General features: G+C 42.4%; 1 protein-coding gene across 4 annotated transcripts; it reads right to left on the reverse strand.

The window, feature by feature from the left end:
* Nucleotides 1-958: 958 nt before the first annotated feature.
* scrn2 (secernin 2) lies at nt 959-16,739 on the reverse strand. 4 transcript variants are annotated; one of them, XM_050045595.1, is made up of 10 exons: nt 16,645-16,739; nt 13,916-14,072; nt 13,063-13,225; nt 10,670-10,851; nt 9,917-10,116; nt 7,507-7,722; nt 7,233-7,398; nt 5,364-5,544; nt 3,228-3,384; nt 959-1,364 (listed from the first exon to the last, which is right to left on the reverse strand). In XM_050045595.1, exons 3-9 carry the CDS (start codon nt 13,222-13,224, stop codon nt 3,232-3,234), a joined length of 1,260 nt encoding a protein of 419 aa, XP_049901552.1. In that variant the 5' UTR covers nt 13,225; nt 13,916-14,072; nt 16,645-16,739; the 3' UTR covers nt 959-1,364; nt 3,228-3,231. The 4 variants fall into 4 exon arrangements, with proteins under 4 accessions (XP_049901552.1, XP_049901550.1, XP_049901551.1 ...); XM_050045593.1 differs by lacking the exon at nt 13,916-14,072 and having other exon boundaries at nt 16,645-16,734; XM_050045594.1 differs by lacking the exons at nt 13,916-14,072; nt 16,645-16,739 and adding an exon at nt 13,336-13,864.
* Nucleotides 16,740-18,518: the final 1,779 nt, after the last annotated feature.

Consider the following 18,518-nt stretch of genomic DNA (forward strand, 5'->3'; position numbering starts at 1 on the left):
TGAGACAATGGGCTCCACCACCTCTCCTACATAGAGCTAGAGTCTCTTTGTAGTTGTTTTGTAACTCTTTGTGGTCAGTATGAGTCTCTTTGTGTCACTCTGCAGCTGTTACGCATCTCTTTGTAGTCGTTTTATGTGTCTTAGGGTCTTTTTGAGTCTCTTCCTGGCCGGTACATGTCAATTTGAGTGACATTTTGCAGGTCAAGGCAAGGGTGTCCCTGACACCACACCTACTGTATAACCTGCTCAAAAAAATTAAAGTTTTAGAATTTCAGATATATAGATTCAGGTTGCTCAAATTTGATTGGTTAAACTCAGATCCAAAAATTCAAGCCCATCCTGTCCTGGTTAGCTTGGATGTTGAATTTTGAAAATTTGAGTTTTTGGATCTGAATTTGTGAACACTGAAATAAATATGTTCAAATTTAGTTTCTGAAATTGCAAATCAAGTGATTTAAAATTTTAATTTAACCAGTGGTGTTTAAATTTCCATACTAAGTATTCAGTGGCTGTTTAAAATTCAAATACTTACGTTTCTTATTTGCTTCCACTGTTATTTACTTCCATTCTGGGAGCCTCCCAAAAGTTTAATTTGTATTTGCAATATTAATAATTTATTGAATAGAAATCAACACTCGGCATCAGTGTATCAATATAATATTGGCATGTAAAATATTGCAAAATTGTGCTGTATTTATTTTCCCCCCATCCCTAGAAACCAGGAAAAGAAATACAGGAGAGGGTACCCAGCACTTGAATGACAATCCTAACATTTTCCAAGCAGTTAAAAACACAGCATGTGTATAAGCCCTTAGTCTGGATGGAGGACTGCAATTTAAAAAAATAAGATTTAATTTAAAAATGTAATTTAAAAAGTGTTAATAAATTTAACAGGTTTAATGTGGACATACTCTAATGATGCACAAGCATGGCCAGAGAGCTGACAACACACAGGACAGACTAAGCACATTCTTTATTAGATCTTTCCCTACAGGTAGCCCTCAAATGACAACCCATTCATTTGCAACAACAAACAAAATGTTAAACAAACGCCACACTCACAGTATTTGTGCAACATCACACAGCTCGCTCTACATACAATCGCCTGTGTAGTCTATATCATTAAAGGCCTACTCACTAATGAGGTGCACTCATTTGCTCCCTGGGTGATACAGATGATACATTTGCTCCAATCACAAGTGCAGTTTAGACACGTAGTCTGTGTTAATGATGGAATGGTGTCAGGGACGTGTGTTGTGTGAGTGAGGGAGAGGCCAATCAGACGAGGAGCACACAGAGTTTTTAACAGTCCCAGGGCGCTCTCCTGCAACTCTGCGAGCGTTAGGGATGTCCACCTGAGGGCGCTGTAACAGAGGACAGTTGAACACAGCACACGTTAAGCACTTAATAAGCTTTGCTGGGAGCACGGTCACAGTTACACTTCCACACAGGGATATTTCTGTATTTGCATGCAAAGGGTGAGTGAAGTCAGAGGTATCGGAGCAGCAGAAACACACTGAGACATCAGAGACTTGTTATTACAATCACAAGCTTCAAGTTCTCATAATGGCTTTGACCTTTTAATACGTGTAGAAAGGCTGTCACTATCCTGTTTTTGTTTTATGTGCTTTAATCTTCAAGAACACTGTGAAAGAATTGCTGGCCAAAAATAAAACACTAGCTGACTGTTATCACATTTCACAACACATTTTGCAGCTGACAGATATTTCCAGATATTTAAATGCTTTGTACCAGCACAAATTGTTTCTTTCCAGAGACAAATGCAGACTCTCTATGATCTTAAAAATCATTATCAGATTGGGTTTGGCTCGGATGTTATACCCGCTATCTTCCCAATTAAAGGTCTAGTGTGTAGGATTTAGGGGCATATATTGGCAGAAATGGTATATAATATTCGTAACTGTGTGTTCTTTAGTGTATTATTTTAATTTTAATTTAATTTAATTTTATATACTTTATTAATCCCCAAGGGGAAATTCAATTTTTTCACTCTGTTTGTCAATTACACACAGGTCCGAACACACACATGCACAAACAGGACCTATACATGCACTAAGTGGAGAGATGTCAGAGTGGGCTGCCCATGACAGGCGCTCAGAGCGGTTGGGGGGTTCGGTGCCTTGCTCAGGGGCACCTCGGCAGTGCCCAGGAGGTGAACTGGCACCTCTCCAGCTACCAGTCCACGCTCCATATTTTGGTCCGGACGGGGACTTGAACAGGCGACCCTCCGGTTCCCAACCCAAGTCCCTATGGACTGAGCTACTGCCGCCCCTTATTATCACCTTAAATTAAAAATCATTGAGGTTTGTTACCTTAGAATGAGCTGTTTATATCTATATACAGTGCGGGTCCCCTTCCATGGGGTCCGCCATGTTGTTTCTACAGTAGCCCAGAACGCACAAACCAAACACTGGCTCTAGATAAGGCCATTCACGTTTCAGTTCGAAGTTTCAGTCCTGCAACCTCACCACTAGATGCCACTAAATCCTACACACTGGACCTTTAACATGGGAATGAGTCATTTTAGCTCACCTCTTCTTGAGATGCTTTTGTACACCATTTTGTTCTAGTTTGTGATCTGGCCCATTTACTGTATATAAAGATGGACGACATGACAGCTCCCCAAAAGTGAAGCTAAAATATCTTCGCCCCCTGGTGGCCGGCTGCAGTACAGGTCATACATTTTAGGTAGTTCTTATCATGCTGATGTGCTCTATGTTTAAGTTTTCATTCCTCTGATGACTTTGGTTTTTAATTAGTTATTTGATGCTATGAAAGGAGATCTGAAGTCATGATTGACAGCTTCATGTGTCCATCTGTGTGCTCACAATCTATGTTGCTCCTCTTTATTAGTCAAGAAGGGTGTATGGGCAGGAACTCCATACTGTGGAGTTCACTATGTCACCAGTGCAACATGGCAGCAGCTGTATCCGGGATATTTTGGCTTCATTTTTTTTTTACTGTGTGAGAAAACAGAGCTGTGTTGTCCATCTTTACAAACAGCCACTGATCTGACCCTATACTGGGAGTTTATCCTATAATCTGTACTGCCACTAGAAGTAATTGTATAATCATAGTTAGGCATATCTATATTACAGTAATCCTCTCTTCAGGGTTTGAGTTCCTCGACTCCCAAGTTTTCCCTTAACAACAGGAACACATTCATGCACGATACAACATCAGACACAGCTCCTGCAGCCTCCCACCTCCTCACTGGTAGAATTTTATCTCTGTGTCCACGGAGTCAAAAAACAAGTCCCCCAGTTCTTCTCCTGGGATCTCTCCGCTCAGCATGGCTGAAATGTCGCTCAGACACTGCGACTCCAGGTCCCTCAGGATCTCATAGGCACCTAAACCCTCGTCCTGACACAGCGAGAAAAAGACAGAGACATGTCAAAACAACAGTCACACTGAGGTCAAAGAGCATCTGCATAATCTTTGTTTAAATCTGCTTCACCCTAAAAATCGAAATTACATATTTTAAGCCGATATCTCCAACACTCTGAAACTCAACCAAAATCTAGACAGATAAACAGCACTACAGGTCAGATGAAAAATATGTATTTTTTATTTGGGGCTGAACTGTCCCTGGAGTTGTCTAAATCCTACACTATGGCCGAGCCCCTGTGTGTAATATCATGTACAGTTACAAGAATCCAGATCTCACTCTTGGCCTTTTCAATGTCCTGTGTGTAATTCAACCAGGGCGTCTGCAGCAGGAGACACAGACTTAATGACAGCAGTTGCACACCAGTTATCACACACCTCAATTTCCTCTACAGCCTAATCTGGGTGTCTGCACACTCTCTTTGCTCACATAAACAGCAGGCAATAGTTTTGTCCCAATGCCATATTACATACTGATAATATATGATATCTGCTGCATACTAATTCTTGGAGTATATGGTTTTGGGGGGTTTTATAGTTAGTTTACAAAAACATCTAACTGCATGAAATACATGCACCAAATACATCAAGGAAAAATGGAATCAGAGAATTTTTTCTTAAAAATGTACCTAACAAAATTAATCAGTTACTAAATTAGTCGACGATTGATTTAATAGTTTGACGACCACTCAGAGCAGCCCTATAGTGGACCTGGATTTTGGATTGTTTTCGTAGACTACTGTTACTTAGGTGAATAATCAACTTGTATGCTAACTTTTAAGCCACCATGGAAAGGTCCAGTAAGTGCTATGGATGAAATTGAAACACCCATGAGTTTGCATGTCAATCCACAATGACTGCAGAAAGTCCTTCGCTGAGGAATACTGTGTGATACAGTAGAAAAGCTCCAGAACAAGCTAGTAAATTGACCCTGAATTGAGATTGCTTTTTTAAACTACAGTTTCCAAGGTCGAGAATTACCTTTGTAGGTACCACTTTCTCATGCTGTTTCACCTTAATCTGCAATGATCAAAACTACTTAAAAAGAAAAAAGTTCACGTTCTTTCTCATGAAATTTTGCTGCATCAGTCTTATTTGGTAGCCAATGATAGCAAATTTTATGTAGGCCCTTAAACGGCCAGTCAGAGTTGATTTGTGACATGGTTTTACCCTGGTAGCAGCATGCAGCAGTGACAGTGACTTCGCAAATGTACCAATCGGTTCCACATTACACGAGCTTCTGTGAAATCATCGTAATAATGTTCTACAAGAGCCACATACAGCCAGCAGATCACCTGGGATTTTAAAGGGTCCAGTGTTCTCCTCCAGACCTTAAATATATTCATACTTCACATTTAGGGCACCAATTATGACATTATATTTGTCTCCTTTATCACTAAAAGTTGGTTCACACAGTCAACATACATCTGTTGCTGTTTTTTCTGCCCTGTTCCTTTATGGAGCCATTTTAATGACCCCAACAATCCTGACACTATCTTGCCAAGGCACAGTCGCTGCATCCTGGATTTAGCGCCACCCAAGATGACTGTGATTGGTTTAAAGAAATAAAAACAACCCAGAGCATTTCTCCCCTGTCACTGAATGATACTGACACAGCGCTCTGGAGATAGATCTGGCGACATGAGACTATCATGATTGAAACCCTGCTCTTTGGCTTTGATTGTGTACTTGTAGTGTGTTTATGTTTAGTCTACACCCATGCCATGTGTCTTGTCTCCACACACTGTGAGGTCCTGTTGTGTTTTGCTCTGCACTGGGAGTGTCAGTCCGGTGCTGCATGACTCGCCTGTAATTTATCAGCAACATCTGACCAAGGTCAACTCTCAATAAAACTGAATCAGCTCTGGTTGTGTATATAAAATGAACATGAGCTTCCAGGTCTGCCGAGATCTGCACAGGACTACCATTAACCTAAGTCATCCATAAGTGCCCACCGGGTTGGTATCCATGGTGTTGAGCGCCACCTGGTGGGCCTTGTACAGGTCATGTCTGCGGTCCACCTGGCTCTGAAAGCGAGGCTGCTTCCTGACAGGGTCGTCTGGGCCGAACTGTGGGGAGACCACCCTCGGCACTGGAGTGTAAAAGTCCGAGAAGATAAAAGGCTTGAATATAGACCTAACCGGGTAAGGTGGGGTGGGTTAATAGGGAGAGGGACAGGAAAGAGAGAAAGGCAGACTCAGAAACTCCCACCAACCCAAACTGGAAACAGAATGCAGGAAAACCAAAGATTAGGAGGGAAAGAATATTTGGAAAATTTAAATTACATTTCAATGTAATTAAATTTAATGGAATAGTTCAGATCTTTTCAAGTGGGGTTGTATGAGTCATTTACCCATAGTCAGTGTTTTACAAACAGTAGACGTTAGTCAGCACTCCCCCAGTTTAGAGAAGCAGGCTGGAGTCTGACACAGATGCTAAGCAATGTACTGCTGTGGAGAGCTCAGCAGTAAAATGTATTTCAGCCTCCTTAAAAACTAATATTGGTTGAAGTTTGTGCTATATTTATAATATTTTCACTGCTTTACCTTGCCGTAGACAGCAATTCCTGATGGGAAAATTTCAAAGTCAGACTCCATTGAGAAAAACAGCAATTTAACATTGCAGAACACAGGAGCTTCTCGTCTAACGCTGCCTCGATCAGTCAGTTAGTTTGTTTTATTGTGTGACTTTGGCATTTAAAGGGGGGTGTTCAGATTCACCAAAGTCACACAATTACACAAACAAACTTAGTAATCGAGGCAGTTGTAGACCAGCAGCTCTCTTGTTCAGCAAGCCAAAATTTATGTTTTTGTCAATGGAGTCTGGTGGCTTTGATGACAGCATAGACGAAGAAGCTGTTCACGACTTCCCTGTCGGACACGTTGTCTGATGGAAAGGTAAAGCGGTGAAAATACTCTCAATTTAGTGTTCAACTAAACTGTTTCAGATGTTTTTTTAGGTGGCTAAAATACATTTGTTGCTGTCCCATCCACAGCAGTGTATTGCTTAGCTTCCATGTAGGTACTGCTGTCCGCTTCTCCAAACTGGGGGCGTGCCAGCAGCACCAACTGTATGTAATACACTGACTATGGATATGTACACCATACAACCCCACTTCAAAAAAATCCAGACTATCCCTTTAATGTTAGTACATTTTGCTACAAAGTACAATCAGTTTTGAGTTTCAGTGTTTTTCCCCCACACCAGGAATGCATCTATCTGCTATGATATGTTTGGCACCAATATCCAGTGTTCCTCTGGTTGAGTTAAACGTCTCAGCCCAACAGCGGGCAACTGTACTGAGGATATACTGTAACAAAAATGCAGAGTCAAATATTTTAAACAAGTTGGCTCCCTCATGGAAGTGTCTGGGGTGAAACACCAAAGCAGCAGCAACATATTTAAGCACCATAGAAGTCTCAACAGCCACTGAGGCAGCACGAAACACATTTTGCAACAATTATAAAAGTGCTTTATTTTTTAGGGTCATTGTTTCCTAATAATCTTTGAAGTTTCCTGAAAATAACTATGTAATTCAATATTAATTACTAATTGGTCTTACATAATAGCATAAAAACAAAGTTCTGAGACAGATAGTTTAGTTAGTTCAATTAGTTGTGTTGAGTTTATTACTTTATATCATGGCAGTGCTGCTTACGAGAGCAAATTTAAAAGCTTTCATATAAAGGGACGTCTACAGTATTGTGTTTCCCGCAGCGTGGCAGAACAGACAGATAGTTTCTTATATGAAAATGTTGTGGTAGATACAGCATATAACAGTCTTAACTGACATTTAGAGGAATTCTTCCTTTAGTTAGACATACCTGGAGGGGTCAGGGGTGGCAGTGAAGAAGTGGATGCAGGGCAGGCTGGGGTCTCTGGGCAGGACAGACACCATGCTGCCTGTGGTGCAGAAACCCCCAGAATCCATGCAGATGCCACTGGGCTTGTCCCTCAGAATGGACATCATCACCTCTGCCGTCACTGAGCCTGAGACCAGAGAGTGGTTGGAACAGCAGATTGACATGCATTGGGAGGTATGCTTTAAAGGTTATGTCCACAGGCATTCTGGGAAATGTATGACTTGACCACCCTCACCATCATGTTGCTGGAGTAGCTCTGTGCCTCCCTTGTAGCGCTTTTTGGCCAGCTCCATCCTGGCAGGCGGGTTGTCCGGGCTGAACACCTGGGAAAAGTTGAACTCTCCCTCACCATCCCACCAGCCCTGAGCCTGGGCCACACTCCGCAGCTCTGGGTGCTCCGCGGAGACGTCAGCACCAATGGTCAGCTGGTTGGAGATGTTCTTCACACCCTCTGAGAAGAGGAAGTGAAAATCTTCTGCTTACAAGTGCAATATGTTTGAAATTTTCCACTTATTAGCCTGATACATGCAGTTTATGTAACGCCTGCTCGTCTGCAAACACACTCTAAGAATAGCAGCCTGCAAGGTTTATCTCCACTTGACAGAGTGATCCAGCTCTTGTGAATGAGGGTCTGTCTCGTCACCATAGTTTCAGGATTCCCTGAATTATGACACATCTCTTTAAGCTGTGGTCTCATGTTGAAGAATGAAGAATGAACAAAGAGATCTGTATTTACTATTCAAATATTTTGTAGGGATTTTCAGCACTCCTGTGTGGTTGGGTGTTGATTTGCTTTATAAGGCTTATTAAGCATCAAAGCACTGCACAACTACAGTCTGGTTTAGCCTTAGTCCTGCAGATGTGTTTAGCCTTTGGGGTGGCAGACATGGTCTGCTGGACAGTCTACAGCTGAGGTCCAGATTAAAGGATCTCAACAAATACTAGATGCATTGCCATGACTGACTTTGGTGATCCCCTGACTCTATCAGGTCAAAATCCACCACAGGCATTGTGTTGTTAAAAACAAAAAGGCGCAATTATTCACTGAAAAAGCTGAGCGCTGTAGCAGGAGTAAATATTGTATTTACTGGGACTATTTCCAGCCTCAGATTAATACATACTTGGTGCTCTAGTGAGTCTTAAAACACTGAATTTGAAGCTACGCAAAAGTGCTGATTTTTGCAAATGCAAAAGAGGCCTTTGATCACTGAGCTGTCGTTATCAGTGTTTCAGCTCTTGGTTGTCAAGTAAACTGTTATTCTGTATGTTTGTTCTGTATTTCTGTAGTTCTTCGTTGCATATTTTTTCTGATCCAGGCTGTGCACGACGGCCTACCAAGCCCGGTTAATCATCTGCGGCAGGAGCGAAACACTGTCTTGTGCTCTGTGCTCTGGAAGAGGATCCCTCGAACACATCTTAAGTAGCTGCCTAAAGGCCCTCGGCTAAGGCTGCTATCGCTAGCAGTTGCAGAGACAGTGAACTCAGCCATTATCAGCAAACACCATCTCCCACAGACGACCATCACCTTTGTAAAGGCTGGTGAGAAAAACATCCCACAACCGAGATCAGCAACTGGCCTCTTCACCTCAGCAGCCAACTGGCAACTGAGAGTTGATCTTGGCCTGCACCTGCAGTTTTCAGAAAACATCTCCTCAACAACCCTACATCCAGATATGGTCATCTTTTCTCATTCCACTAAGCAAGTGATCGTGGTAGAACTCACTGTACCTTGGGAGGAGCGCATAGATGAAGCACAAGAGCGTAAACCTGTCAAGTACCAGAAGCTGACGGAGCAGTGCAGGGCCATCAAGAATATCAGCAATGCCGCAGATAGAGCCACTGAGTGACTCTGGCTGCTGGGATGCAAGCTGGGGACTGATCACCCCCGGCTGGATCGCCTGGGTGAGGATGTCTGATGTTTGGAAAGACACGAAACACCTGATGACCCCAGGATACCTCACTGACGATACATCCCAGCGCATCCACAGGATTTAATCTATAAGTAAGTCATTACAATTTTTAATATTGGAGCCTTTCTTTGCTGCCTTTGTATACTTTACTGTCCGTTACTATTCCAGTTCTTTCTTTTCCAAAATGAGGGTAAGGATAGCGGCCTCCAAGACTGTGTGATTTGGTGCTTTATGAATAAACCTGACAGCAAGAAATTATGCTGCATACAAAGTACAACACACAGTCTAGCTGGATTCTGTATTTAGATTAGACCTCATTATTTATAATTAACCTCAAACTCTTGTGTTTTTCCTGCATAAACTGCTGAAGACACATTAAAGGGGTAACACAGATCCAAATGGTGCAAGGCTTTGTTAGCGCACTCTCAGGTGAAAACCAAAAATGATAGTCTGAAGTCTGACAGCTGGATATTTTCATGAACAAATTCAAAACAGAAATCTGTTGAGGAGTATTATCTGACCTCCAATCTGTTCAAAGACCTGCATGCCACATTAAATAAAAATTAAAGAAGGCAAACAAAACACAGAGCACAGACAGTTGCTCAAGCTGTGACGGACAGAAATCAGAGGTGTTTGCAAGTCATGTATCAAGCTACAGTCTCTAGTTACTAAAATGTAAATATTGTTAATGTACCCTTCACTCTACACCCTCAATTTTTAACCCTCCATCCTCACCTGTGACCTTCTGCGCCACCCACAGCCTTCCAGCGGTTTCCAGGACCCAGGCCTCGTTGCGGTCCACCAGGAGGAAGGTGTTGTGGTAGCTGAAGGGCTCGGGGTCCTCCCTGCACTGCCCTCCCTGGCCATGCTGCTCCAGGAGGCCGGTGATCACTGTCAGCGCCGCCCAGGCACTGTCACCACGCTCCAACCCCAGTCTGAGTATCAAATCATGCTGGATTACTTCAGAGTGTAAAGTCTGAGTTTCCTCTTTACGAGGCATCAGTTACGCAGTTATAAAAGCAGTTAGTTATTTATTAATGGTAACTGATTCTTTCATTCCCATGTATGTTTCTGCTTTTATTGATTTATCTATTGTTTGATCAGTTCGTCTTTTAAATAACCATGACGACCCGATGAGTTTGATGTTTACACGCTCCTTTGCTGCCTTGTGTTTTGGAGGAAGTGCTTCTGTACCTGACAGTCACTTGACAACTCTCCAGAGAGTATTTTTACACACAGAGATGAATAGATAAGTGCCACACTTCAACAGCGCTTACTTCACCTGTCATAACATGCTCGTGTCAATCTACACACCCTTCCAATCAAAGCCTGAGAGGATTAAGTTAATACTTGTGCTGAATATACAACACCCAAGCTGTATTTAATTAAGATGCAGTCAACAGTTGCTCTGAAGATTTGTTTATCTTTACAGCTAAAACTGTATAAACTGTTCATATAATAATTTTTTATAAGGTTTTCAGTGCCCACCTGACGAGGTCCATGCCCAGCAGAGCCTCTCCGGGGGCGATGGGCTCTCGGGTCCACACAGCCTCATTTCCAATACAGACTCCCTGGTCGTTGGCTCCCATTTCAGCGCCCCACATCCAGGCAGGTTTGCTGAGGACAACAGCGTGGGTCTGCTCCACCTGAGGGATCTGGATGTATGTGCACTGCAGACAAAAGATATACTGAGAATGAGGAAAAAACAATGCAGTTGTTGTATAAATTAAGGTCCGATTGCATTGCACAAACGTGTGCGGTAATTAAAGCTGACACGCCTGTATTGGACAAAGCTTTCCACATCAGTGAAACTCTATTTGGAAAATTACATCCACTTGCTGAACATAAATGGGTCTAATCACCGCCTGCTTGACACATGTGTGTTCTCCATTTTATTACATTAAAGCAGCAATACCATGAGATAAACACAGCCTTTGATATGTTAATGAATCCATTAGTTCCATTCAGAATTAACCATAATGAAAGGGAGAATGCTGTTGTTCTGATTTTTGAACGCAAATTTTATCAGTTGTGTCACAAGTCATCAGCCTGGAAGGTTCCCGAGGTTCACAGATGACATCACCTTCACTGGACTCATCTCTGGTGCGGATGAGTCTGCCCACAGGTGGGAGACTGACCATCTGTTGGCCGGGTGCACACAGAACAACCTGGAGCTCAACGTTCTAAAGACAGTGGAAATGGTTGTGGATTTTTAGGAAGAGCGCAGCCCCATTTGCCCCCATCACCCTGTGTTACATTAACATCCTCACATCTATATGCATTACATTCACACACTGTGTCGGGACTATATCTCTGTGCAATGTACAGAGCACATTCTTTTTATACTTTTATTTATACTTTGTAGTGTGAACCTCTCATTCTCATTCTTTGGACAACTTTGCACATTTCTGCACAAACCACTACTTCTAAAAATTGCATTGTTGTTTCATTTCAATTCAGATACTGTACATATCTTCTAGTTTTATTGTGCATTTATGTTTCTTGATTTTTGCAATACTTGCTTTTATTTTCTCTTACTATGTTTGTTACACACAAATACACACAAGTAAATTCCTTGTATGTGAAAACCTACTTGGCAATAAACAAGATTTTAATACTGATCCTCAACTGGATTGCAAATTGAACTCAGCCCCCCAATCACATGAAATTTAAAGGACTGCCAAAAAATATATATATTTCCCTCTCACTAATCCTGGGCGGTTTTGGATTCCTTATTTGGAGTCTGACTTTTTAGAGGAGTGGTCATTTTTTTGTGACAACAGTTTTAAATTTCATCTTTATCCTTAAAGATGCCCAACTTAATGTCCTTCAGCATTACTGCATTTAGGTGGAGGCAGAAATCTCTGAGAGAGATATGTATGTCACAACCTGGACAAATTACCACAAGGGATAGTATTTCTGACTAATGCCACTGCATACCAAGTTGAAAGTCTTGGGGTTCACCTATGGACACTGGGTTGCTTATCTACTAACAAACTTCTAAACTGGAGGGAGCGTAAAGCAGCCTGCATCATAAGGGACTCTTGGCTGAAGGGATACCTGGACTTGCTTAACGTGGAACAGGCGGCCTGCCTGTTAAAAGCCTTCAATAAGGGGCTGGAAGACAACTGGGACACTGTCTGTACACTTTTAAAACAGTAGTTCCCAGTTTAAAAGGCTTGTATACAATGGATGTATGAGATCCAATGTATGTTACATATGTGACATTCCCTTGCGTTCCCCCCACCCCCAATCTTTTTTATTTTGGACTACTGTTTGCTTTGTACTGTTTTTTTTGTTTTGTCTTGTTTATTTTCTATTCTTGTGTCTTTTCTATCTGATTTCCCGTGTTGAATGTGTGTTAAATCTAAAAGAATTAAACTGTTAATAGCAAAATAAAGTCTTGGGGTTTTTCTTTTCTTTTTTTTTTTAACTCAACAGCAAATCCGAAAGACAGAGCTGATGACGTCAACTAAAACCAGAGCCAAATTGACACATGTAGACAGAACATGTTCCTGTGTATCATTAAGATCAGCACCACATATGATCTACTGTATCAGTCAGTATTTCTTCCACTATCAGTGTCACTAACTTGAGGTGGGAAGGAGAAAGGACTGAATTCCTTTCTCTTAAACATTAACAGAAAAGAAAATTTCAACATCCGAGTCTGCTGTAAATATCTCACCAGTCTTAGCAGGGTTATTGTGAATAGTGATGCATGAATACTAAAAGCTAATTTATGATTTTTATTATCAATTCATTGTGTGTGTGTGTGTGTGTGTGTGTGTGTGTATGCAGTTTATCAGTCAACTTGTGTATGTCAGTGATGCCTGTCAGTCAGCTGTACCAGCAGCTGTGGTGGTGTGGGAGAACTGCTTTACCTCCAGCATGGAGCCCGGGGGGTGAGATGCTGCAGGGTAGTGGGCCACCTCCTGCACCTCATCCCGGGGACGGTCAGAGTTCTTCCCAAAAATCACATGGTCATCGCGAGAGCCGGGGGGCAAGGAAACAAAACAATCACATGACATGGGAGGCTCTGCCATCCTGCAACAACACAGAAACACCAGTCACGTCAGAAGTGTGCATGTCTGTGTGTGTGGGGGGGTTAAAAGTGATGAAATGTAAAATAAGCACTGATCCAACCAAGGGACTACCTCATGTAAACAATCTGACTTCTAACTAATCATAAGAGTCTGACAACGCGTTTGACATCCGACACGAGTGAGCCTACACCCTTGTGACCATAATGTGCATGTGTGGAGTCAAGAGGAAGAGTCTCCCTCCGTCCTCCACCCAGCTTTTTTTTGCAGAAAGACAGATCCAGCCGGTGCACTGCCCATCCCTTTCACACAGGGATTAGGAGGCAGTCTTGTGCACAGCACTTTATTGACTGTAATCTTCACAAATCCGTCCGCCACGTTGCTCCATTATCGCACTCGTCTCCCATTTGCGACCATGAATCGCGTTCAGCCCGGAAATAATGTCGCCAAAAGTGCGCTGATCGCAGATGTCGCCTGTGGCGGAGCTGGGTTTGTGATCAGTGTTTGATCCAGATAAGGCCTGACTGAGCCAAGTGGCCACACTGTCACTCCCCGTCTCTTTCCGGAGCAGCAACGCGCCTGTCGCTCCGTGTCATTCCGCCTTTATGTGTGGCTCCCGCAAAACGCTCAACTTCAGGGATCATAGTATGTAAACTACAGCTAGTGTCTGAATGCTGTTATAGAAAATGTTTACCTTTTTTTCAATGGTGAGAGCGCGCGGCCGGCTGCGAGGAGGCAGGTTGGAGATACCGAGTCACGTGACCGAGAAATCCAAAGGTATGTACTTAAAGGTCTCGTCTCGTCTGGCCACAAGCACAGCTCACCGTCTCAGCCAGGAGTCCAGTCCACACCTGTGAAAAGCTGCAGGCCTGAATCATGATCATCTTCATCAGGAGTCTGCCTCCCCTGCGCCTGTTTGTCAGGGCTGCAAACCCCCCACAGTCAACACACCAACCCACTCCTTACATAAAGTTTTTATAACCAAATAATAATAAAGTCTGGTGCCCCATATAAAATACATGTGTATAAAACTGTAATTAGATACAAAATATTTGTTCCACCATAGTTGCTGATTATCAGCATGAGTTCATGTCTGTGTGACTCAAAATGATGAGCTGGACAAAGTCTCACCTCGCATTAACATTTTCATGAGAAACATCACTAACTGCCAGAGTCAAAGGGCCACAGTGATATCACACAGAGCACTGGTTCCCAACTGGTGGGTCGCAGTCCAAAGGTGGGTCACGGGTCCATTCTGAGTGGACCGCAATCAGCATCGGGCTCGTTACTCTTTTCAAAAGTAATGTACTTATCTCTTTCTGCCAACAGTAATTCGTTACACTACTATTATATTACTTTTCCGTTACACCCCATAAAACTGGCAAATGCCTATATCCCCAAAAGCAGGCGCCCCATGTACAAGGCTGTTGCCGCTGCGGCGTGGGTTCGAATCCAGCCTGTGGCCCTTTGCTGCATGTCATCCCCCCTCTCTCTCCCCCCTTCACACTTACCTGTCCTGTCCATTAAAGGCAAAATGGCCACAAAAAAAAAATGTCTCTGTGTGAATGTCACGTTAATCGCCGTTAGGTGTAGCTAAAGCTAGATAGCTTCTATTTACCTGGGGGTCTTCTGATGCCTGTGACCAGTTTTCAACATTTCATCCTCTACATATCCAGCCACAAGCTTCATCACTTCTTTGTAGCTGCAGCTGTCCATGATTAAAATCCAGTTTTGGATGTTTAGCCAGTGTAGGGCTACAGCTGACCTCTGCAACTGAGGAGGGCTCACCTTTGGTTGGGTGTATTTCCTGGAGCTTCACTTTGTTGTGCTGTCGGTCGTAATAGCTGAGGTGTTTCAGACCGGAGGTTTGAGGACGTGTTTTTGCAGTGGAAAGAGTTTTAGTCCGACTACATGCAGCAGCAGTGTTTTTGTCATCTTTCCTCCCATCAAAATCAAAATAATGGCAATATTTCCAGACTCTAAGGTAAACATTTCCACCTAGCTTGCTGCTTTATGACGTCCGTGCACAGCATGACGATTACCAAAATGAGTCCGCTGATGTGACTGTTGTATTTCAAGTCAGTAGTGATGTGATAAGAAAAGTAATGTTCTAACAAGTTGTTTGGTTTACTGGAAAAGTTACTGGTATAAGAAATAATATTACTGTAACACGTTACTGCCCAACACTGACCGCAAGTGACTCACAAACATGTCAGGTTTGTAAAACCCACTTTATTTTGAAGTATTGTAAATTTTCAGCACAAAGTTTTTATTCTGAAGTGCTGTTTCCTGCTGTAGAGTGAGTGAATAATGGACAGTTACTTGAGACAGAAAACTAGCTCGACAACATGACTGAACACAAATATGGTGCTGAATGTATTAAACTGTGTGGACCTTCAACTAATGACTAAGGAGAAATCTGGACCCTGTGGCTGGACCAGTTGGGACCTACTGTCATAGAGAATAACTCTGCTTTGTGCCTCTTTATAAAGTTTGAAAAATAACCCTGATGGTGTCATTAGGGTTATCGCTGCGTTATATTTAACTCAGAAGTTGGAGGTCGGAGCAGGGAGCGACTTCACACTCGAGTTGGTCAGAAAACCAAAGTGATGTTAACAATACCAGTTGATAACAGGACATTACGCTGTAAAGTGCTTTACAAGCAATCGAGAAAAGGGATCTTAAAAATACTCTGTTAACAATAAAGGGTTCCCACACATTTTCACGGACAAAATTTCCAAACTTTTCTTAATTTCAGCTAGCTGGCGTACATTAAGGGGAGACAGAACGCACAGAGAAAAGGAATAAATATACGCAATAGTAAACTAAACACTGTCACAGACTGATGTACATTAGAGCTACATTTAGTCGACAGCTGCAGCAAATTAATTTGCCGTTATGTTACATTACATGGAAGGTTACAATTTCATGATATACAACAAAATTCAATGACTTTTCCAAAACCTTCAGTGACTTTGACTAATTCCACCACTTTTCCAGACCTGGGGAATGTGATTGTGAAACTCCATAACTTTTCCAGGTTTTCCATGACTGTGGGAACCCTCACAATCAAATTTTGATTAAAAATAAATAGTAAAATAAGTAATAGTGATAATAAAATAAGTATAGATAAATCAATAAATAATAAAACCATACAATTCTAAAAGGCTACATAAAAGCCAGGCTAATTTTTTTTTGTTTAAGTTTAAAAATATCAGTATGTCCAGCTCCTCTCAGAACTACTTACATCATGTTTTGTTATGGATGAAATATGTTTCCATAGCTGTCAAATCATGTAGTATAGAGTTGAAAGCACAACGCTTCCTGATGAAATGTGGTGAAGTGGAAGCATGAAATGACATAAAGCAGAAAAACTCAATGTAAGTACCTCAAAATGTACAGTACATAAGAAAATGTACTTACATAACATACTGATCACCACTGGTCATGGACGTGATTTTTGACACATGAAAACACAGACTGAAAGGAAATATAAAGCTTGAATGCACTTCATTACTGTTCAAAGAAAACCATGTGTCTGCAAATTTCACTTCTTCAGTTTGTCGACTGAACCAAGAAAAAATCTGCTGAATGGACAGATAGTCACTGCTTAAACTTGTTTCATCTAACACATGGAATTTCACCAAATCTGACCAGTTAATGAAACTTTAACCCAGATAATTAGCAGGTCTACTAGTCTGCATAAAGGAAATGTAAACTGCAAAGAACAAACAAACAAACAAACAAACAAAAATGCTTCTTCTGCAGTCATAGAGTCTTGTCTTTTCTGAGGACTCATAGTTTTTGCACTGTGAAAACCACACTACACACTACTGCTTCTTACTAGTACCGGATCATATGTTGGCTAATCAGTGTAATTAAAGTTGGGTGAATTCCTGTATGTCGATGGGTTTATCCAGTGGGTGTCTCCCATTGTGGGTGCTTCACTGAATTATGTCGCTTACACTTCCTGTCTGTGGGCTCAGTCTTTCCAGACACTTCCCAACACGTTCCACCTGCTGTTTGCATTGACCCAATCTAAATCCCACTTCATCCTGCAGTGATTTATTCATTTCCCCACTAAAGGGTTTTTTGGAGGGGAGTTTTTCCTTATACGCTGTGAGGGCGCAAGGACAGAGGGATGTCATGTGCTGTAAAGCTCTCTGAGGCAAACCTGTATACACTTTATTAATCCCCAAAGGGAAATTCATTTTTCTCACTCTGTTGTCATACACATATACACACAGGCCCGAAGTACACACACATGCACAAACGGGACCGATGCATGCATTAAATGGAGAGATGTCAGAGCGAGGGGGCTGCCCATGGACAGGTGTCCTGAGCAGTTGGGGGTTTGGTGCCTTGCTCAAGGGCACCTCAGCAGTCCTCAGGAGGTGAACTGGCACCTGTCAGCCACCAGTTCACGCTCCATATTTGGTCCGGACAGAGACTTGAACCGGTAACCCAAGTCCCTATGGATTGAAATGAATCAAATCGAGTCGAATCGAATCGAATCAAATCAAATCGAATTGAATTGAATTTAGGGCCGCACGGTAGTGTGGTGGTTAGCGCTGTCGCCTCACAGCAAGAGGGTTCCTGGTTCGATCCCATGCAGGAATTTTGCATGTGCGGAGTTTACATGTTCATGTAAGCATGGGTTTTCTCTGGGTACTCCGGCTTCCTCCCACAGTCCAAAGACATGCAGGTTGGGGATAGGTTAATTGGTGACTCTAAATTGTCCGTAGGTGTGAATGGTTGTCTGTCTCTATGTGTCAGCCCTGTGATAGTCTGGCGACCTGTCCAGGGTGCACCCCGCCTCTCGCCCAATGTCAGCTGGGATAGACTACTGCAAAATGGAGTTAAACTACAAGTTTGATTACATGTGGTTCACTACCCCCAACACTGAGCACTGATAATAGAATTCCTTTCACTTCCATCGAACTGGGGCGGAGGCAGGGTATCATTGCAAGTAATTAATAACATGTTGTGTGGTGATTTGGATCAACCTACTGTTCCTTCTTTGTTCACAATAATTCCATCCATTAAACAGTTATAGACAACATGGAGTCAGTCTAACGAGTTCACCTGTGCTAACAATAGACAAGACAATAGAGAACACGGTGGCTGTGGTTAACATAAGTTCTGTTAATATAAACCTGCCCGACTGCATTGCAGTGACTGACAGCATTCAACATGTCAACATCCAGAGCAGACTGTTGTCGTGTCAGTGACTATTGCTCATCAATATGCATGTCAGTAGGCACCATTCTTAAAACTGACTCATGTTGTGTCTTGTG

Source organism: Epinephelus moara, chromosome 5 (assembly GCF_006386435.1).
Source record: "Epinephelus moara isolate mb chromosome 5, YSFRI_EMoa_1.0, whole genome shotgun sequence".
Classification (NCBI taxonomy): Eukaryota; Metazoa; Chordata; class Actinopteri; order Perciformes; family Serranidae; genus Epinephelus; species Epinephelus moara.